Here is a 23,708-nt window from a genome sequence, read left to right on the forward strand (position 1 = left end):
TCCTGACTCCTCAAAGCCTGTCCACTGTCTAGAAGTTACCAGTACAGGAATGGAATACGTTCCACTTACCTGGATGAGTGTAGCTGCAATAAAATTCATTGACAATATCCAAGAGAAAGTAGACCACTTGATTGGCAGCTCACCTAACACATTCACATAACTTCCTCCACCGCCAACACACAGCGTCAAATGTCAACCATCTACATCATGACTGAAACACTCAGTAAGGCTCCTTAGACAACGCTTTCCAAATCTGCAACTTCTGCCCTCCGCCACCGACGCTCAGTAGCAGCAATGTGTACTATCTACAAGATGCACTGCAGAAATTCACCAAAGATCCTCAGACAGCACCTTCCAAACCCATGACCACTTCCAACTAGAAGGACAAGGGCAGCAGATATATGGGAACATCACTACCTCCAAGTTCCCCTCCAAGTCACTCACCATCCTGACTTAGAAATATATCGCCGTTCCTTCACTGTCACTGGGTCAAAATCCTGGAATTCCCTCCCTAATAGCATTGTGGGTCAACCCACAGCAGGAGGAATGCAGTGGTTCAAGAAGGCAGCTCACCACCACCTTCTCAAGGGCAACTAGGGATGGGCAAGAAATGCTGGCCGGCCAGCGACGCTCACACCCCAAAATAATGAATAGAAAAAAAATTTGTCAGGGACAAGACAGCACATACTTTGGAGAACCATCACCTAGATATCTCCCTCTAAGTCATATACCACTCTGACTTGGAATCATACTGCCATTCCTTCACGTTGCTGGGTCAATATTCTGGAATTACTGCATTAGCAACACTCTGCATCAGTTCAAGGTGCATCTCACCACCACTTTCTGTAAGGCAATTAGACAACAAGCAATAAATCTTCTAAATGAGTAAAACAATAATGTACATAAATTGAATCCAATCAACATCCTAGGTATCTTTTTCATTGCATGACCATGGGACAAGGAACAAATGACTTACCAAAATATTTCTAAAGTTTAAATATCCATATCATCTTTGAACAATTAATCTGTTATAGCTTTGAAGTTAAGGTTGTTTTAATGATTAGTCTAATTAAACCTCTTTCATTCGAAGTATGCTTATTCAAGACAGTCAGCAATAATAAAACTAAAAGATATGAAGCTGAGGATAATTTAATTTTGTAAATTAAACATTACATAACAGCAACAAGAATGGGAATACTATAATATAAATATGCCAATTAAAATGTTTAACTAGTATTTTATAATACAAAATAATTGCTGAATTGAATCAATGAAAATTGGAAGCATTTTTTAAAAAAAAACTGCAAACATCATTGTATGTTAATGAAAGTAGATGCAAGAAAAGTGTTATCAGCAGTACTGACAGGGTTATCACTAGAGAAAGATTCAATACCTTTGCTTTCCTTAGTAGTCTTTGTAGCTCATGTTGAGGTAATAGGCCATGGTTTTTGACAAACATAGGCATCTCTGGTGGCCAATGTGTCTCATAGTAAACAGTTCCATGGATTTCCATGTATTTGTTAATAACTTCAAGATACTTCGCCTTTCCCTGAAGAGCACAAAGTGAATGATAGTCAATAGGTTCAAAAGAAATTATTTCAAACAGAATAAGCTATGCTGTTATGTTGATGACCCATGTCAGACAAATTGCTAAGCATTGTGACTGCAGAATATCAATCAAGTCTCTCTGTGTTTTTATGACATGCTGAAATATGGGTTAAAGTACATGTTTTGATCACAAACTTGATTGAAATCTAAATGAAATGTGATAAGTTGTATTAAAGAATTACCTTGCAGTTGTCTGGTTGTCTCCCATCTCTAGAATTGCTGTTTTGAATATAACCAGCAGTTAATACTGTACCTTTCCTGGCTAACTACTTTTCTCGGACAGTTTATATTCAGATGCAATGTCTACCCCTGTCATAAACTTGGACCCTGTGAGAAACTAATGCTCTGATGAAAATTAATGAATGATAGTAGTGCAGCTCAATACATTAGAAAACCACAGAAAGTCTAAAGTAAAAGCAGAAATTGAAACAGGCATTTTTATACAGGGCTAGAAATAACAGCAAAGGAATACAACATGATTTTGTTGATAGCAAGAAATAGCTATGCATTTTTCAACTGTATAATTTGCAGTAAAGACTATTCTCATGTTTTTGCCTCATATGCAGTGAAACCATTTCAAATGAGAATCTTGACACACAAAAATGTATTGACACAGTGAATCATTTATATGATTCAAAGTGCATTTATAGTTTTGCCTGTGAAAGGAAATCACAACTCATACATTTATTAATACTGCAGTTAGGCTCTCTGCATTATAAAATCATTCTCACCCATTTGATATAGATCTTTCACCAGATGAGGGCTCTTGTAATGATGTCTCATATTCACAACATACCAAGTAGCTTATTTTCCATCTGCTGCTTTTCTTATTTGCATTTCACGAAGTGACCTCAATATAATGTCAGTCTGCTTGTATGCTTAATATTGGTGATGGCCTTCTGAGCTTAAACAACCAATCAGATCATTTGGCTCCAAAGGTAAAAGTAACATCGGCAGATGAAGGATGTGTTCTCAGTAAGAAAACTAACATAGAAAAGCCTTATAAGTTTTGACATCCAATTCACTTTATGCTTCAGAAACCTGGATAATAAGATCTATGGCAGAAAATAGAGGCCAATGAAATGTAAAAGCTCAGGCATATACTTAAAGTTCTATGTACTGAATATAAAACAAATGAAGAAGTACTTGAAATCTGAAGAGGAAAATGAAGTCTAAAAAATGATATCTACAGAACAAAATGTCAGTATTTTGGTCATTTGATCAAAGCTGAAAGGCTGCAGAGCGCAATGTGAAGGGCAGTACAAAGAGGGATCAACATAAGGCTAGTTGGACAACAGACATCACAGAGTGGTTGCAGATGAGCTACAGTGGATGTGTAAGGATTGTCTAAGACAGATGACCATGTCATATGACAGCAGGTTTCATAGTAACACTAGCTACAAAGAGCAGCAGCATCGTCACTCAGTATTATTTGGGATTAAATCAGACAGTAACTTCCTCCATCTAAACATCTGTAGTCAACTCTACAAGTTGCTATCCGATTTGCTTTTCTCAGCCACAAGTTTCGATTTAATTTGAGACACTCCGAGTTAACGTACATGAAGTGCACGAGTTTCTGCCTTTACTCATCAGTTACCCAAAAAACATACAAGAAAAGGAGGCTAGGGGAACCCCTATACCCCTGGAGTTATAAGACATTTATCCTCCCGAGCAATACTTCCACCAGGAGCTCCTGTGCTGAGTCTGTTGGTCCTCTTCCTCAGTCCCCGAATCATCCTGAAATGTGGCATAAATGAATTGTTGAGTAGTTCCTGCAACATTTTGCTCCATGAAGTTTGCAACTAAGCTGTCTTTGAGTGCTCAATTTGAGGGTGCCAGTTTTTGCACCTTAACGCAAAATCAGATGTGGTAATTGGCATTAATTATGAAAATTGTGTGCAGAAACCAAATTTGCAAATAGGTGTGCCTGAAAAGCACAACGCACATTCAGTGTCAGCTTTCATCCTTTCAACAAAATAACCCCTGTCTCCACTCTGTCTCAGTAAAGATTCTTCAGTAAGATTGGCTGAAGCTATTGCTCACTCACTCTTCTCGTAATATCATCTGTGGAGGCTGTTGGACTGAAAAGAGTTTCTAATAAGCATAGACGACCAGTCAAAAGTTCATGCAAAAATTATCAGCGACAGTAAACTTCAAAATGTGGGCTAATAGCTCAAGGTGCACGTCCATTCTGCAGGAGCAGGAAATAATTCAAGATCGTTCCCAGTTGCCAAAACAACTTCCAGGAAACAGGGGTGTCTCTTTAATTGGCCTGGAGCTTGCCATCCAATTAAGGATGGTGAATGAGTTGGTAGGTTAATCAGAGGCATTTGAACTTCGACAGAGCAGCATGCTGTGATAGAAGGTATAGTCAGAGAGAGAGTGCTGTTACAATATGATATACATTCACCTTTAAGGGATATAATGTAATCCACTATCAATTATTGATCACATGACCTGTTGGGCAGTCTGAAGGACAATGGATATAGGTCAGATGAAGAGTGCATTGTCTCCCAATAACATTTTACATAGCTTTATTTTCAAATAAAGAACCCGGATTATTGTTCCATCAATCTATGTGATTTGTTTGTTTACATCTAAAAGAAGGCAACATAATGGCAACAGGTGGTTTCTGAAGATTTTTTATTTTTAAGTACGCCTTCTGTATCAGGGTGTTGCATTTTGGTAAGGCAAATCGGGGCAGGACTTATACAATGAATGGTAGGGCCCCAGGAAATATTGCCTAACAAAGAGACTTCGGGGTGCAGGTGCATAGTTCCTTGAAAGTGGAGTCGCAGGTAGACAGGGTGATGAAGAAAGCATTTGATACGCTTATCTTCATTGGTCAGAACGTTGACTATAGGAGATGGGACATCATATGTGGCTGTATAGGACATTGGTGAGGCCACTTTTAGAATACTGCGAGCAATTCTGTTCGCCCTTCTGTAGGAAGGATTTTGTCAAGCTTGACAGGGTGCAGAAAAGATTCACAAGGATGTTGCAGGGACTGGAGTGATTGACTTATAGAGAGAGCTGATAGGCTGGGGCTATTTTCCCTGGAGTGACGGAGGCTGAGGTGTGAACTTATAGAGGTTTATAAAATCATGAAGGGCATGGATAGCATGAATAGCCAAGGTCTTTTTCCTTGGGTGGGGGAGTCCAAAACTAGATGTCATAGGTTTAAGGTGAGACGGGATAGATTTAAGACACACCTGAGAGGTAACTTTTTCACACAGAGAGTGGTGTATGTATGGAGAGCTGCCAGAGAAAGTGGTGGAGGTGAGTACAATTACAATATTTCAAAGGCATTTGGATGGGTAAATGAATCGGAAAAGTTTAGAGGGATGTGGGCCAAATACTGGTAAATGGGACTAGGTGAGATTGGGATGTCTGGTCGGCATGGACAAGTTAGACGAAGGGTCTGTTTATGTGCTGTATGACACTATGGCTCAGACTCTATGTTTGCAGAATGATTTTGATGATTTCATTCTAATATACACAAGCCTGTATCATTTCATATCCAGCTGAATATAGAACTGAGTATAGAAGGAAAACAACAATCAAAAGATTCAGCATGTGTAATAATTCTGTTGTTTGTCAGAATTTTATACACATATCTTGTTTTGGAATCACACCTTGTTCCAGCCAGCTGGCATTGGGTCCCAGTGACATTTTCAAAGCTGGAAGAGCTTAACTAGTAAAACCTATCTGCTGTTATGTTTATTCAGGAGCCAAACTTACAAGCAGAGATTGGTTTGAACATCACTTTCAGCAGATGTCACAAACCGAGGAGATAATTGTTGCTGAATGTAAAATCTGTAGACTGGGTTGGAAAAGAGTATCTATCTATTCAGTAACAGTTTCTAACAGCTACAGCAAGCCTTTCTGAGAGCTTTTCATGGTTTTACTAACCCTGTAAAATAGAAAACTCAGCAGCACTACTACTGCATTAAGCAGTAAGTTGTGATCAGGTAATCATGATGTGGAGGTGCCAGTAATGGACTGGGGTGGACAAGGTCAAAAATCACATGACACCAGGTTATAGTCCAACAGATTTATTTGAAGACACAAGCTTTTGGAGTCTCACTCGTTCTTTGGGTGTCAATGTGAGAGGTGGCACATCAGACACAGAATTTATAAGCAAAAGATCAAAGGGTCATAGAACTGATGCGAATGTATTGAACAAACCTAAGATGGCTGTTAAATCTTTAATCAGTTAGAAAGGATTAATATGCAAATCCCAGATTTTCTTTCAGGTCACTGCCCCGAGACAACTAAAACTAACTTGGGGAAGACAACTGATACCATATTTGAATTTACTTTGTTCTGACAACATGTCAAACAATGTTTTATCCAATTCAAAATTTCTGAACCAGATAAACAAATCATTAAAATTAGAATTATTATAGGAATTGAAGGCCTCTACAGACTGAATACTTAGACCATCCGAAAAATCCAGATGAAATATAATCAAGACAAGAGGATCATTTATGAGTGAATCTCAGAATATATTGTTTGGAATTCAAGTCTTTTAGGCATTCTACAACAAAAGCAATTGATCACTTTGTAAGTACATGTTGAGACAAAAGACATCATTGCCACTTCATGGCCAGAGAACTTGCTGACAGAACAATCAACGTTGTGCTAGCCTATACCCCAATAAGAAGCAATGTAAATAGATAACCCGGAGGTAAAGCCATAGTAGCACTGCTACAGAACAGATCAAGCAATACGAATGGGTAGACAGAATCTGCAGTCTATGCATTATCTAATCACCATTTGCATGATAGCCAAGGCAAGCCTGGTGGGCAATGCGGATGGTGCAGACATATACATGAACATAGATAATGTTCAGGTTTTCGTGCTATATGCACGACATGTGGCACAAGAGAACAACTGATTCAACATCAGAGAATGCCACATCAAAAAGCCAGACTGATGAATCATTCCAAGGAAGCAAGAGGGTGTACTAAATAATGGCAAGAAAGGCCCATAAAATGTCTAGCCAAGCTGCAGAGTCAGGTGATAGGGACGATCTGATTGAAACTATAAAGTGAACTGGCGTTCAGCAGGATGAACATCAAAATCATACTGACAAACTCATATGTACAAAACTCTTTGCTACTGTCCAGATTAGATGCTCACAGATGAAGGATGAGCACAGTGTGCAAAGCGGAATGCCAGTGCAGGTGTAAATATCCTTCCACTTTGCCCACTGAAATATATGCACTTACAGAAGTGGCAAGTAGAATGATTCATTTAACTGATGACAAATGTATTTTAGAAATGATTTGGATATTCCATCCCTGGGATCCATGACATTCAAGTCCCATGACAAAAACAGGCCAACTGTTTGCAAGGGCCTGTCCTTAGTCACCCTCCTTGAGATCAAGAAGACAATGATGAGGTCCAGAGAACTCAAAGATCCCCATCAGAAAATCACTGGAAGAAGATCATGTACCTCTGCAACACAGATCACCAGTCAATAATACTTTGCTCTGAATTCCATATGTTATTTCAAGCTTGCAAGAAGGAATTAGATGTAATTCTTAAGGTTAAAGGATCTAAGGATATGGGGAGAAAGCTGATAGGGGGTACTGAGTTGAATGATCTGTCATGATCGTATTGAATGATGGAGCAGACTTGAAGGGCTGAATGGCCTACACTTGCACCTATTTTCGATGTTTCTATTGAGTATTGCACTACGGAATCAAAGCAGAATTGTATTTGTTAGACAAGTGCAGTTGTGTTGGGAAACATTTCTTCACACAAAGAGCAGTGGAAGTTTCAAACTCTCTTTCCAAAAAGCTAATGACGCTACTCCAACAGAAAATTTAAAAACTGAGTCAAATATATTTTCATTAGGCAAAGGTATTTAGTGTAATGAAACCCAGGAGGGCAGATGGAGTCAGAATACAGGTCTTCTGTGATTTAATTGAATGAAGGAGCAGGATCAAGGTACGAATGACCTCTCCACTGTCTTATGTTTTTCTGTTCCCAATGAAGAAATGTAATATCTTAAAGTGTAAAATAGCTTAGCAAGATTTATTTTGAGTTTTTTTTAATTAAATTGTGTTTGAATCACAGTAAGTCAAACAGGAGATCAATCAAGCTTTAGGTAAAGAAAGCATTCCTGCTAACTGAGTGAGAGTGATTAAATCTGAAAAGAATTTTTCATTAGTGTCTGTGCAGATACAGCCATAAATAAATTCAAAAGCTATGAGAAACTATTGAACCAACTACAAATCTATTAATGCCAGATAAATTAATCTGATTTATTCATCATTTTTAATAGCTATTGGGTTTGAAAACAAGAAATGGGCATTTGTAAAACTAGGGGAAATAACTTAGCAGTAATAAATTCTGCTGGAAGTGATGGGCCAGGCTCTTTATTACAGGAGCACATTCAAGAAATCATTCCTGCAATGCTGCAGAGTATTGTAGAAACAGCAGTGATAATGACTTTTTGTGTTGAAACAGTCAAAGCATTTGCTCTGCCCATCAATTAAATAATATCTGTTTTGTGAAAATCTTTCACAATGAGCATTATTTTGTGGCTTCAAAATCTGTGCCCGTGTACAGGCATGCATAAATAAGAAGCAAGGTCAGTAAAGGGAAATTCAACATGTTAGAGGTGCTTCTGAATGTTACTACAATTTCAAAGTTGAGGCAGAGCTGAGGCAAGGAAACGTTCTCTATATCTGACAATGCCTGGATCAGCTGCCAGTTGGGATAGGGTATGCTAAGAGACAATAAAGATTAACCAGAAAGCTTTTGGCAGCTTGCTGCTCTCTAACAAGAATCTAACAATGCCACTTCTGAAATGCATGAAAGATGGTGTGATGTCAATCCAGATGTCAAGATGGGCCTTGTCAATCTTGTTGCTTGATGTGTCATCATAGCCTATGTTGCTCAGACCCCTATAAGATTCTGCCAATTATGTCTATTTTTAAAAATTGTAATAATTCTCAAAGGCACATGGCCCCTCCCATAAGGCACCTTCCCTCTCTGTAAGACAGCCCTAAAATTATCCAAAAGCACCCTGACCTGTCAAAGAACTCCGATAAGGTAAAGTAAATCCTTCGCCTGAGAAGCGTAAGGCCCACAAGTCATGTCTTGAACATTGCATTGGCAAAAAAGTGGATCCACTTAAACATAATTCCATATCTGCAACAGAGATAGTAGGAACTGCCAATGCTGGAGTCTGAGATCACAAGGTGTGGAGCTGGATGAACACAGCAGGCCAGGCAGCATCAGAGGAGCAGGAAAGCTGACGTTTCGGGTCTGGACCCTTCTTCAGAAATGGGGGAGGGGAAGGGGACTCTGAAATAAATAGAGAGAGGGGGAGGCTATGGTAAAAGGTGGATAGAGGAGCAGATAGGTGGAGAGAAGATTCACAGGTCAAGGAGGCGGGGTTGAAACCAGTAAAGGTGAGCGTAGGTAGGGAGTTGGGATGGGAGTTGGTCAGTGAGGTGGGAGGTGTGGATAGGTGGGAGAAAAGACGGACAGGGCAAGGAGGTGGGGACGAGATGGGCTGGTCTTGGGATGAGGTCGGAGGTGGGGAGATTTTGAAGCTTGTGAAGTCCACATTGAGACCATTGGGCTGCAGGTTTCCCAAGCGGAATATGAGGTGCTGTTCCTCCAGCCTTCGGGCGGCATCGTTGAGGCAATGGGGGAGGCCCAGGATGGACATGTCGTCCAAGGAGTGGGAGGGGGAGTTGAAGTGGTTTGCGGCTGGGAGGTGTTGTCATTTGTCACAAACTGAGCATCGGTGTTTCACAAAGCGGTCTCCAAGCCTCGACTTGGTTTCCCCAATGTAGAGGAGGCCACATCGGGAACAGCAGATACAATATACCACATTAGTATATGTGCAGGTGAACATCTGTTTAATGTGGAAGGTTTTCTTGGGGCCTGGGATGGAGGTGAGGGGGGAGGTGTAGGGGCAGGTGTAGCAATTCCTGCGGTTGCAGGGAGAAGTGCCAGGGGTGGTGGGGCTAGAGGGGAGTGTGGAGCGGACGAGGGAGTCACGGAGAGAGTGGTCCCTCCAGGAAGCAGATCCCAGTGGGTAGTGAAATATATCCTTGATAGTGAGGTCAGATTGCAGGTGGCGGAAGTGGCGGAAAATGATGCGTTGGATCCGGAGGTTGATGGAGTGATATGTGAGGACAAGGGGAATTCTGTCTTTGTTGTTATTGCGGGGAGGGGCTGTGAGGGTTGATATGCGAGAAATTGAGAGATGCGGTCGAGGGCGTTTTCAACCACTGTGGAGGGGAAATTGCGGACCTTGAAAAACGAGGACATCTGGGATTTCCGGGAGGGGAATGCCTCATCTTGGGAGCAGATGTGGCAGAGGCGAAGGAATTGGGAATAGGGGATGACATTCTTGCAGGGGGGTTGGTAAGACGAGGTGTATTCTAGGTAGCTGTGGGAGTTGGTGGGCTTGAAATAGATATCAGTTTCCAGGTGTTTGCCAGAGATGGAGACAGAGAGCCCCAGGAAGGGGAGACAGGTATCAGAGATGGGTATCAGAGATATTTGCAACAGCCTTCCTAAATCACGATGTGCAAACTAGCAGCACCAGCTGCTCACACCCTCATGGGTGCCAGGTTTGGGATGGTACTTCTGGAATAGGGTCACTGGCACCATTTTGGCAAAGATGGAAAGCCTTTCAATCCCTGCAAAAAAATCAGCCTTGTATCAATTTTTGTGATAATGAATGCACGGGTATCTTTGTAATCACCATTTTGTTCCTCCACTGTCTGCCAGATTCTTCCTGCTGCCTCTAGTTGTCCTCTAGTTGTGCTTTCCCATATTCTGCAAGAAATGACAACATTTTCTAGTGCTGCTTTGGTACCAGTTTTATCACATGTAGCTGCAAAGGGAGAATAATAGGCAGCATGTGCAAGTATGCATGGGGATGTGGGTGTGAGGCCTACAGCAATGCTCAGTGTGTAAGGCTACAGTACAGCATATAGTTGGTAAGTATATGCCCAACTGACAGAAATGGTTGATACATGAATGATTAGGCTGTACTGATTGGAACAGTGTATGAGACTGATGGTGATCCCATCATTTATGGATTTGAATTGTATTTCACCAATCCTGACGTCTTCTGTGAGGCCTTGAACTACTTGTGTCACTACATCCCAGTGTTTGAGGCTTGACTTCTGCAATTATCCTCCACAACAAACTGCTCTCACTGGCTTCTGAGTGTGGCTCTAATAGGCCTCCTGTTCTCCCACAGATACAAAGCTGTTCTCTTCCTTTCCATATAATCTACCCAGGCATCACTTGTTGTGTCTAATAGCTTGGTCAGAAATCACATGACAACAGGTTATAGTCCAACAGATTTATTTGAAATCACAAGAGCTTCAGGTGTTAATGAGAGAGGTAGCACCAGACATAGAATTTTTAAGTAAAAGATCAAAAGGCCACACCACTGATGAGGATGCATTAAACAAACCTAAAATGCTGTTAAATTTTTAATCAGTTAGAGGGTTTTAATTGATTAATGAGTATATGTATATCCCTGAATTCCTTTAAAGTCACTGTCCTGAGAGAACTATAGGTTTTATCAGTGTAAAGAAAAGGTGACCTTTTAGGTCAGACAATGCATGTTAGGTGTAAGGCCTTGGTTAGAATCTGTTTGTGTTTTGGTTTGGAGTCAGATTGGTCTTATGTCTAAAGTAGGAATTTATAAAACGCCACATTGACTGACTGTCTATAAATTGTGCATGTGCTTTTTGAACAAAATAAAATATATCTGCAAATGCAAATTCACCCCATAAATTTACATGTGTGTGTGTGTGTGTGAGAGAGATGTGTGGGAGATTCTCTGTCTGTGTGTGTGTTTGTGTGTGTGTGTGTGAGAACAATTGACCAAAACCAACAGATCCTTGCCTGAGACAGCTTTTACGCCTCGGCCTACAGAGATACTGGACATTGAACCTTGATCAAACCTCATTCACACATACTCTAACCATTGGGAAGCCAATTAACTTCAGAAGAAGACATCAAGAGCTCAATGAAAACCACAGATGTGAGCAGAGACAACAGGGCCCACAGTCAACAACACTGCCAGTCCTGATCTGACCTGAAGAGTGTTGCCTTTTTCTACAGCAAGTTTACGTATGAACATCTTCCCCACAGGCTTCCACCCCAACATGCAGCTTCCAAAGCGAGACCTGGGAAGCCGACTTGAGAGGTAACAGAGAAGCTGAATCGGGAAGCCAAACAAAGAGCACCATTGGACATCCGAAAGGTGGGGAGTACAACGGAATGCTATCCAAACAAGTGCTTCCAGACACGGGCCTGTTCTGAACCAAGAGAACCAATGACAAGAACCTCAGCAACCCTGCACACTTCAATATCGCGTTTTGAGTGGTGAGCATAAACACCAAATTTCTGACCTATCCAGCAGTGGGGTGGAAGGTGTGTAGTGAAAGTGCATTGGGACCCCAAGGGTAGGGATTCTTATTAAAGAGTGTGTTTCCCATGTATCAGTAGGATAGTGTTCCAATAGTGGTTATCTAGTTACTAGTATATTTAAAGTACTACTGTTCTTCTGTGTATTGATAATGTCAATTTCATTGATTTATTGCATTGCCTACTTTCTTGTATTGTAATTACCTTCGTATTTTAAATAAACACAGCAATTTTTTTTGCCCTGAAACATCTGTCAACTTCCTCTTCATTTCACATTCCCTAAATAAGGCCATTGTCTGGAACCAGGGATCTGGGAGTGATTCAAACTACTTGAAAATCAGAAAATAACTGTTTGCAAACCAGAATCCCACAGTTATGCCATTCTTCTGTCTTTTTAAAGTTAGATTCTGCAATACTCCCAGCACCTGTACTGGTCAAAATGCACCTCTTCTCCAAGTTATATTGGCTTTTTGTAACAGTGCTTAACCCTACTCAGGTATCCAGCTAATTAACAATATGTTTATTGCTCTTTGGATATGAAATCATTTCAAACCTGTATTCACTTGCTGATATGTAGCAATCACCAGGCGTGGATTAATTATGTGCTTATCCATGCACAGTTTAGGGTGCTGTCAAATTTAGTACAACATTCTTTTGAATCATTTTAATGCATTTTCTCTGACCTTTTAGTTTCCATGATCAGAGTCAGGATCGTAGTGAAATATAGTAACCATAAATAAAGTTCTTCCTACCTTCCACATATTAGCATCCTTTCCATACACAACTGCCATATTGTTGACCTTGCTTGATTGAATAGCCTCTTTCTCAGTATTGTTCAGTTTCTCGGCAACAAAACCCATAAATGAGTTGTCAGGACTATGTGCTATCAAGAAACAAATTACACACATTGTGTTAGAAAACAACTGTACAGAACTTTAAAATTGTTTGAATCTGAACAATGAAAATGGGATTACATGCAAAATACAGAATTTTTTTTATCAGTTTATATCTAGCTTTATTGTAATCATTCAGCTTTAGAGTCGCAAACTAGGTCACATAGATATTCCTCATAGCAACTAAAATGTTTAAAAAGTAAAATAATTTTCAATTTGTATTATTTAGCTGCATTTTTTAAATTTTAAGTCTGTAGACATAAACATTTTTACACTACCCTGCAAAGTACCATGATATGCAGTTTGTAATAAGTTATCATTGTAATTTTGTACTGAATAGCCTAGAGGAATCACTTGTAAATGTAAAATTCCCAACAAAATCAAGACCAAAATATGGAGAAATCTATTCCACTGTATATTTAAGAAAACAGCTTGTTTGCTCTTGTGAAAAAATGGTCTATCTCTTGTCATCACACAGGCAGAGAAAGTTGGCACCACTGATGTCATCAAAAGTATGGCTGGAGCTGGGATTGTTTTATTCATTTGTGGGATGTGGGAGTCGCTGGCTGGCCAACATTGATTGCCTGTCCCTAGTTGCCCTTGAGAAGGTGGTGGTGAGCTCCCTTCTTGAACCACTGCATTCCTCCTGCTGTGGGTTGACCCATAATGCCATTAGGGAGGGAATTCCAGCATTTTGACCTAGAAACAGTGAAGGTGTGGCAATATATTTCCATGTCAGGATGGTGAGTGGCTTGGAGGGGAATGTGAAGGTGGTGGTAGTCCCATATATCTCCTGCCCTGGTCCTGCTAGATGGAAGTGGTTGTAGATTTGGAAGGTGCTGTCTGAAGATTTTTGGTGAACTTCTGCAATGCATCTTGTAAATAGTACACACTGCTACTACTGAGCGTCAGTGGTGGAGAGAGTGGATGCTTGTAGATGTGGTGCCAATCAAGCGGGCTGCTTTGTCCTGGATGGTTCATAGAATCATAGAATCTCTGCAGTGTGGAAACAGGCCCTTCGGCCCAACAAGTCCACACCGACCCTCAGAACATCCCACCCAGACCCATCCCCCTAATCTACACATCCCTGAACACTACGGGCAATTTAGCATGGCCAATCCACCTAGCCTGCACATCTTTGGACTGTGGGAGGAAACCGGAGCACCCGGAGGAAACCCACGCAGACACAGGGAGAATGTGCAAACTCCACACAGATAGTCAAGCTTCTTGAGTGTTTTTGGGGCTGCACTCATCCAGACAAGTGTGAAGTATTCTATCACTCTCCTGACTTGTGCCTTGTAGATGGTGGACAGGCTTTGAGGAGTCAGGAGGTGAGTTACTCGTTGCAGTGTTCCTAGCTTCTGACCTGGTCTTGTAGCCACTGTGTTTATGTGGTGAGTCCAGTTGAGTTTCTGGTCAATGGTAACCCCAGGATGTTGGTAGTGAGATTCAGTGACAGTAACACCATTGAATGTCAAGGGGCGGTGGTTAGATTGTCTTTTATTGGTGATGGTCATAGCCTGGCATTTGTGTGGCACGAACATACTTGCCACTTGTCAGCCAAGTCTGGATATTGTCCAGATCCTGCTGCATTTGACCATGGACTGCTTCAGTATCTGAGGAGTCACGAATGGTGCTGAACATTGTGCAATCATCGGCGAATATCCCCACTTCTGTCCTTATGGTGGAGGGAAGGTCATTGATGAAGCAGCTAAAGATGGTCGGGCCAAGGACGTTACCATGAAGAACTCCTGCAGAGATGTCCTGGAGCTGAGATGATTGACATCCAACAATCCAACATTATGTGTCAGGAATGGCTCCAATACCAGAGAGTTTGCCCACGATATCCATTGATTCTGGTTTTGCTCGGGCTCCTTGATGCCACACTCGGTTGTTTGCAGCCTTCGTATCAGGAGTGGTCACTCTCACCTCACCTCTGGAATTCAGCTCTTTTGACCATGTTTGAAACAAGGTGGTAATGAGGTCAGGAGTTGATTGGCCCTGGCGGAACCCACACTGGGCATCACTGAGCAGTTATTGCTGAGCAGGCGCTGCTCAATAGCACTGTTGATAACACCTTCCATCACTTTACTGATGATCAAGTGTAGACTGTTGGGCGGCAATTGGCTGGGTTAGATTTGTCTTGCTTTTTATGTACAGGATATACCTGGGTAATCTTCCACATTGTCGGGTAGATGCCGGTGTTGTAAATGTACTGGAAGAGCTTGACTAGGGGAGCAGCAAGTTCTGGACCACAAGACTTTAGTACTAGTGCTGGAATGTTGTCACAGCCCATAGCCTTTGCAGTATCCAGCGTCTCCAACCGTTTCTTGATATCATATGGAGTGAATTGAATTGGCTGAAGACTGGTACCTGAAATGTTGGGGACCACTGGAGAAGGCCGAGATGGATCATCAACTCAGCACTCCTGGCTGAAGATTGCTGTGAAAGCTTCAGCCTTAATTTTTGCACTGATGAGCTGGGCTCTTGAGGATGAGGATATTTGTGGAGCATCCTCCTCCGGTGAATTGTTTAATTGTCCACTACCATTCACGACTGGATGTGGCAGGACTGCAGAGCTTAGATCTGATCCATTGGTCGTGGGATCGCTATGTTCTGTCTATCACTTGCTGTTAATGCTGTTTGGTGTGCAAGTAGTCCTGTTTGGTGGCTTCACCAGATTGATTCCTCAACTTCAGGTATGTCTGGGGCTGCTCCTGGCATACCCCCCTGCCCACTTCAATGAACCAGCGTGATCCCCTGGCTTTATGGTAATGGTTGAGTGGGGGATATGCCGGGCCATGAGGTTACAGATTGTGCTGGAGTACAATTCTGCTGCTGTTGAAGGTCCACATCACCTCATGGGTGCTAAGTCTTGAGTTGTTAGATCTGAGCGAAGTCTGTCCCATTTAGCACGGTGATAGTGTCACACAACACGATGGAGGTTGTTCTCAATGTGAAGGTGGGACTTTGTCTCCACAAGGACTGTGCGGTGGTCACTCTTACTGATATTGTCATGGACAGATGCCACTGCAGCTGGCAGATTGGTAAGGATGAGGTCAAGTATGTTTTTCCCTCCTGTTTGTTCCCTCAACACCTGCTGCAGACCCAGTCCAGCAGCTATGTCCTTTAGGACCCGACCAGCTCAATCAATAGTACTGCTGATGAGCCACTGTTGGTGGTGGACATTGAAATCCCCCACCCAGAGTACATTTTGTGCCCTTGCTATCCTCAGTGCTTTCACAAAGTGTTGTTCGACATGGAGGAGTATCGATTCATCAGCTGAGGGAGGATGGTATATGGTAATCAGCAGGAGATTTCCTTGTCCATGCTTAACCTGAAGCCAAGAGACTTCATGAGATCCAGAGTCAATGTTGAGGACTTCCAGAGCAACTTCCTCCTGACTATATACCACTGTGCTGCCAGTTCTGCTTGTTCTGTCCTGCTAGTGAGACAGGACATATCCAGGAATGGTGATGGTGTGTCTGGGACATTGTCTGTAAGATATGATTCCATGAGTATGACTATGTCAGGCTGTTATTTAACTAGTCCGTGAGACAGCTCTCCAAATTTTGGCACTAGCCTCCAGGTCTTAGTGAGGAGGACTTTGCAGGGTCGACAGGGCTGTTTCAGCCGTTTTCTTTTCTGGTGCCTCGGTCGATGCCAGGTGATCCATCTGGTTTAATTTCTTTAAGACTTTGTAGCGATTGGTACAACTGAATGCCTTGCTAAGCCATTTCAGAGGGCAGTTGAGAGTCACATGTAGGCCAGACATGAAAGGATGGTAGATTTCCTTCACTGAAGGATATTAGTGAATCAGATGGGTTTTTCCGACAATCGACAATGATTTCATGATGATCAGTAGATTCTTAATTCCAGATTTTTTAAAATTGATTTCAAATTCAACCATCTGCCATGGCGGGATTCAAACCTGGGTCCTCAGAACATTAGTTCAGTTTCTGGATTAATAGTCTAACAATAATACAACTAGGCCATTGCCTGCCCTGCTAACTGCACACATATACACATGTGCAGGGCCAATCATATCCAAGGACGTTTGTCACCTTCACACCACGTAGAGCTTTTGTTTGGAGTCCCACTCTCCTGCTCATTTGGCACTCTGCTTCCCTGTTCAGTGCCTGCTCACCAACCTGTTGCTACCACTGCAGTTGCCCCTATCCTAACCCCTCACTGCCTTGCCCACCCCCCACCATTCTCGCTTCCCTTCTGGCTTGCTCCTGGTGATAGTGAACAACGAAGCAATATGATGGTAAGCAGGAGGAGTTGAGAGCCAGGTGTATAATTGTTGTGAATGGGACAGTGAGCAAACTTGCAAAACCAGGATTTTGATTGAGTTACAACATTTGGAAAACATTTGCTTTATTGCCGCTATTCTTTGATCCAGGCACCCTGCAGCAATGATGCCATTGGCACTGCGACTGCATGGATGGTGAGTGCATCTACTGCCTTTGCAGTGGCAACAAACAAAACGTAAAGAAAAATAGGGATCTTGTTTCTGTTTTTTGACTATTAGTTCTATCAAACTCTGATGTGATCACTCTCAATGACAATAGAGTCTTCACTAGACAGTCACTGACAAACATATTTATTAAACAGAAAGTTGATAGTTAATCAGAAAAAATGACAGGCAGCAGATCCAGTGTCACTATGTTTAACATTACAGAAGAAAGAACAAAGCAAAATAATTCCATCTGTTGTTCTAATCCACAATAACTGGAACTTTATTTGGTAGTTTGTTACCAATCTGTCAGAAGGTATTTGATCTACCCTCTTCATTTCAGATGGGAATACTAATGGAGACAATACAATTGAAAGTACTTCCCAAAATATATCAGGACAAAGAAAATTTAAATATATGAGTTTAAAATTCAAGTAGAACTACTTATTAAACTTATAATCAAGTATATGATTGTCCTTGATGACATGGCTTCTCCCTTGGATATCAAATGAGATGCAATGGATTAAATATCCTTCTTTTAACCACTTTTGGCTAACACCAGTCATCAGAGGTCAGGAGCCATGGAAGACATAATTCACACTGCTATGCAGATCCTATTGAAATTCAAACTCAATCCATCGATATTCTGTCAGTGAACTTAGTTTTAATCTAATATGTACAATAATTGGAAATGTTGAACTCAGTTAAATAAACTTATGCTACTGTACTGATACAGATAAATAGTTAGCAGTGTTATTTTTTGTTCACAATCTAATATAATAAAACATACAAGAAATATAGAAAAAAAGGAAAATTCAACTTTATAATCTCAATCATTTCCAATGAAAACTATGGCATTTCTCCTTCTTTGTGAGACAAAAGGTCAAGGATAACTATCTGAAATATTCCATCCAACTCACATAAAATATTGTCGAGTTGTAATCCATACTCCAGCGATGCTTGAAAAGTGCATTCTAAATTTCCTAGCATCCACTGGGAGCATGTATTTGATTTTGTGGCAATGCACTTGTAACAATTCAAGCTTGTTAACCCCTTTGCGTTCCTGATTGTCTTGTGAAGAATATGGGGAAGATGGCTGTATTTGTCGGAGGTCAGGTATTTCATGATTAAAAAAACTGAAGAAAAGATACCCATCTCCAATATATCCAATAATAATTTTAAGGGAGTTGGGTTGGTGAGACAAGAAACTCAACCTGGGCCTCCAGCTGAAGTACTTTAATAAGGCTGTGTGCTTCCAAATTTAGATTGGAAAATTAGAGGGTGCACAAATTGCAACACATAATCAACCTTACTCCCAGTGGAAATGAGGCAGGCAGCACACAAACTCAGTGCTGAATGCTCAACTCTGTGGTTATGTGTTATAACCTAGTCCTAAAACACATTGTTGACAGGAGGCACACTTAGCAGGGGCCCTAGGTTTGTGCAAGGCCGGCATTATTAAAATTAACCCGCGCTCATTAAAGCTAACCTGCATCTATTGAAGAGAGGATGTAACCTGATTTCAGTCGGGTTTTGAGGCGGTTGTGAAAGACTTCCTATGCATGACTTCTGAGAAGTAGAATAGCGGACCATAGAGAGGGAAGGAGAGAAAACTCGATGATGTTTTTGATGCAGCTCCAGAGACCAGCATAGGAGATGGAAAGGAGGTGGCAATCCCCACTTCCACAGTGGGACAGGTGACCCATCAGACAAGCACATTGTGAGGAATGGGAGTAAATAACCATGTGATCAACACAAGGATTCTCGCCCTGAGGATTTGGTTATAGTGACTACAAGACCGGATACAGTGGTCAAGATTGGTAAATATGCCTTTGAAATGTCATATCATACCAACTGCACCCTCAACCTTACACACTGCACCAAAGCATCACAGCCAAGGGTCAAAATATTTTTCTTTCAAGGACTCTTCCTGAGATTTTCACAAGAGTTAATATTTGATTTTCAGGGGCTCCTTTTTCATTCTTACTAACTCACTTATTCGGTGCTGCAGTCACAGCAGTTATAACCCATTTGTATTTGTATCACCAGACAGAAATGGAATTAGAAGAATTCATCAATATCCCCAATAATATCAGTACTCTAATAAATGCAAACCCACAACCTACAGGAAAACGTTTATTTCCTAGACAATTTAGTGTTTGTTTGGGGGCAAGACAACATGTATCACTTAATAACAAAAGTTTTTACTTTCAAAATGACTGGTTCATACTTCTAGACATAAAAATCAATTACGATAGACTTCTTGTAAGGTCTGCAGTCACACAATGCCAGGTTAGAGTCCAACAGGTTTATTTGAAATCACATGCTTTCGAAGCATGGCTCCTTCATCAGGTGAAGTGAAGAAAAGCACACAGGCACAGAATTTATAGGCAGAGAGATCAAAAGATCATACAAATGGTGTGAGTGGAGTGTTGACAGGCTGAATAATAAGTCTCCGCAGGTGATCAAGAGTGTCGGACAGTGTAAGTAAAGTGTCAACAGTTGAATAACAAGTGAAGGGATGACCTGTGATCTGGTTAATTGAGGAAGAAAGATAATTACAAAATAAATAAAACAAAATGGTGCTGGAGACAAACCAAGTAGCTAGAATGATATGACAGGTATAAGAGTCACATGCCAAGGTAACCAAAATAACAAGTCATCCAAACTGTACAAACTAATTAATGTGGAGACATCATAATAAGTTATCAAGGTGATGGTGTCAAAACAGGACAGTAAGGAAGATATTAAAAATACAGAACAGTGTGGTGCAGTTACATGTAACATGGCATGAACCCAAGATCACGGTTGAGGCTGTCTTCACAGGTACGGAACTTGGTTAGCAGTTTCTGCTTGTCAATTCTATGTTGTTGTGTATCTCGAAGGCTACCTTGGAGGAAACTTACCCGAAGATTAGAGGCTGAATGTCCTTGACTGCTGAAGCGTTCCCCAACTGGGAGGGAGCAGTTGTCAGACAGGAATGTCCACTCCAGTCCAACACCAGCACCTCTACATCATCACATATTGCAGATCAGTGAGGTCACAGCTAATGTGCTTTCACTGCATATGTACTTGCTGGAGTTTCCTAGTGAGGCAGTTACTATCCTTTTTACTGTTTCTCAGATATTAATCCCAGAATTATATTTACCAATCGACACAGAGTTATTACAATAACATCCACAATATTTTTTGACCATATGTAACTTCTGAACTTATGCAGCCTCAAGTTAATGATTCCACACTTATCTGCAAGGAATTCATTACCTTACAAGTCTACCTGAAGTTCAGTTGGCTGGGAATTCTTTATTGACAAGTTTAATACTGTTCTTTTCTTTGCAGCCTCCCTCACTTCCATGAGCAATCTCACTCTCCCTGCTTTCCAGCTTCCTTTTCCCTCAACCCTTTCACTCTCCTTCTCTCACCTTCACTTCCAGCCTCATTCTTCACGCTTCACGTATAGGCACTCTCTCTCTTGCCACCACTTCTTTCTCTGAAAACCCCTTGCAGCCTCCTTTATCTACTTACCTCCTTTCATTCTTTCCCCCGGAGATAGTCATCTGTTGGACGGAAGATCTGAATCCAGCAAAAGAGCATTCCAGCCTCAGCATATGGCCACACCAGCAAAAGGTAGCCTCAGCAGCTGGTAGCCTCAGCCCCCTCCTTGTTCCCAGTCAAAGGCTCCCCAGCAATTTACTTTCCTTTCTGTTTGGTCCTTCTGCCAATCACAGGCTATTTTTCTCCTGCATTGGTTCACCAGTGAGTCCATCAGCAGCAAGCATGAGAAAGAAATAGACAGCAATTTGAAGATCAATTCCTGACCAATTCCACTTGGGAGAGGGGGTAGGAACAATCTTTGACTGATTTGTCACTCTCTTCTCCCCATGTTTGAGTTTTTCAGGGTGTGTTTGGGATTTTGAGGGTGAATTCACGCACCAGCTTGGCATATTTTGAGTGTTGTAACATCTCTATCATTCTCCAAACAACAATCTCTGACATTCCCCTCATCTGTAATCTTCATATGTTCTATCACACCCTCACACACTTTACCATTGCTGCAAACCTCATCCCCACAGCTCAAAGCCTTCACATAATTGCAGTCTTCCACAAGTCATGTATATCACCCAAGCACAAAGCAAAACCAAAAAAAAAAGACTCTGTGGTGTGTTGATAAGGTAAGGTTTTTCTTCTTCTGTTTTTACTCGTGTGCTGGTAAGTAGAGTGATTGGTAAAATTTTTTTCATTTCATTTATCTGTTATTTGATATTATAGTAGGACTAAGCTAAGCTTAAGAGTAAAAATGGCAGGAGATCCCAGACCCGTGTTATGCTCCTCTTGCTCAATGTGGGAGCTCAGGGACGCGGCTGATGTCCCTGACTCCTACACATGCAGGGAGTGTGTCCGGCTGCAGCTCTTGTTAGACCACATGACGGCTCTGGAGCTGCGGATGGACTCACTTTGGAGCATCCGCGATGCTAAGGAAGTCGTGGATAGCACGTTTAGCAAATTGGTCACACCGCAGATTAGAATTGCTGAGGGAGAAAGGGAATGGGTGACCAAAAGGCAGAAAAAAAGCAGGAAGGCAGTACATGTGTCCCCTGCGGTCATCTCCCTTCAAAACAGGTATACCGTTTTGGATACTGTTGGGGGAGATGGCTCACCAGGGGAAGGCAGCAGTAGCCAGGTTCATGGCACCGTGGCTGGCTCTGCTGTACAGAAGGGCGGGAAAAAGAGTGGAAAGGCTATAGTCATAGGGGATTCGATTGTAAAGGGAGCAGATAGGCGGTTCTGTGGTCAAAAACAAGGCTCCCGAATGGTATGTTGCCTCTCAGGTGCACGGGTCAGGGATGTCTCAGATCGGCTGCAGGAAATTCTGAAGGGGGAGGGTGAACAGCCTGCTGTCATGGTGAATATAGGCACCAATGATATAGGTATAAAATGGGATGAGGTCCTACAAGCAGAATTTAGAGAGTTAGGAGCCAAGTTAAAAAGTAGGACCTCAGAGGTAGTAATCTCAGGATTGCTACCAGTGCCACGTGCTAGTCAGAGTTGAAATGAAAGAATAGGCAGGATAAATGAGTGGCTTGAGAGATGGTGCAGGAGGGAGGAGTTCAGATTTTTGGGACATTGGGACCGGTTCTGGGAGAGGTGGGACTATTACAAATTCGAATGGTCTACACCTGGGCAGGACTGGAACCAATGTCCTAGGGGGTGCTTTTGCTAATGCTGTTGGGGAGGGTTTAAACTAATGTGGCAGGGGGATGGGAACCAAATGAGGAGGTTAGTGAACAGTAAGGAGGTAGTAACTGAAGCCTGTAAGGAACTAGATAATGAAGTCAGTGTGACTAAAGGGAAGAGTAGGCAGAGAGCAGATAACGAACGCTAAGGGACAGGTGGTCTGAGGTGTATTTGTTTTAATGTGAGAAGTGTAGTAGGTAAGGCAGATGAACTTAGGGCTTGGATTGGTACCTGGGAGTATGATGTTATTGCTATTACTGAGACTTGGTTGAGGGAAGGGCAAGACTGGCAACTAAATATCCCAGGATATAGATGCTTCAGGCGGGATAGAGAGGGAGGTAAAAGGGGTGGAGGAGTTGCATTACTGGTCAAAGAGGATATCACAGCTGTGCTGAAGGAGGGCACTATGGAGGACTCGAGCAGTGAGGCAATATGGGCAGAGCTCAGAAATAGGACGGATGTGGTAAAAATGTTGGGGCTGTACTACAGGCCTCCCAACAGCAAGCGTGAGATAGAGGCACAAATGTGTAGAAAGATTATGGAAAGATGTAGGAGCAACAGGGTGGTGGTGATGGGAGATTTTAATTTTCCCAACGTTGACTGGGATTCAATTAGTGTTAGGGATAAGATCGAGCAGAATTTGTAAGGAGCATCAGGCGGGTTTTCTAGACGAGTATGTAAATAGTCCAACTTGGGAAGGGGCCATACTGGACCTAGTGTTGGGGAATGAGCCCGGCCAGGTGGTTGAAGTTTCAGTAGGGGATTACTTTGGGAATAGTGATCACAATTCCGTAAGTTTTAAAATACTCATGGACAAAGATGAGAGGGGTCCTAAGGGAAGAGTGCTAAACTGGGGAAAGGCCAACTATAGCAAAATTCGGCAGGAACTGGGGAATGTGGATTGGGAGCAGCTGTTTGAGGGTAAATCCACATTTGATATGTGGGAGGCTTTTAAAGAGAGGTTGCTTAGAGTGCAGGACAGACATGTCCCTGTGAAAATGAGGGATAGAAAGGGCAAGATTAGGGAACCATGGATGACAGGTGAAATTGTGAGACAAGCAAAGAGGAAAAATGAAGCATACATAAGG

The 23,708-nt window shown here is 41.9% G+C and overlaps 1 protein-coding gene across 1 annotated transcript in view; it reads right to left on the reverse strand.

Moving 5' to 3' along the window:
• The window catches only part of LOC109911752 (alpha-1,6-mannosylglycoprotein 6-beta-N-acetylglucosaminyltransferase B), an 828,291-nt gene that overhangs the window by 101,304 nt on the left and 703,279 nt on the right, over window positions 1-23,708 (reverse strand). Inside the window, 2 exon segments of the mRNA XM_048610932.1 lie at window positions 1,394-1,549; window positions 12,786-12,916. Coding sequence (XP_048466889.1) covers window positions 1,394-1,549; window positions 12,786-12,916 — 287 coding nt within the window.

This window comes from Rhincodon typus, chromosome 23 (assembly GCF_021869965.1).
Source record: "Rhincodon typus isolate 14 chromosome 23, sRhiTyp1.1, whole genome shotgun sequence".
NCBI classification, from domain to species: Eukaryota; Metazoa; Chordata; class Chondrichthyes; order Orectolobiformes; family Rhincodontidae; genus Rhincodon; species Rhincodon typus.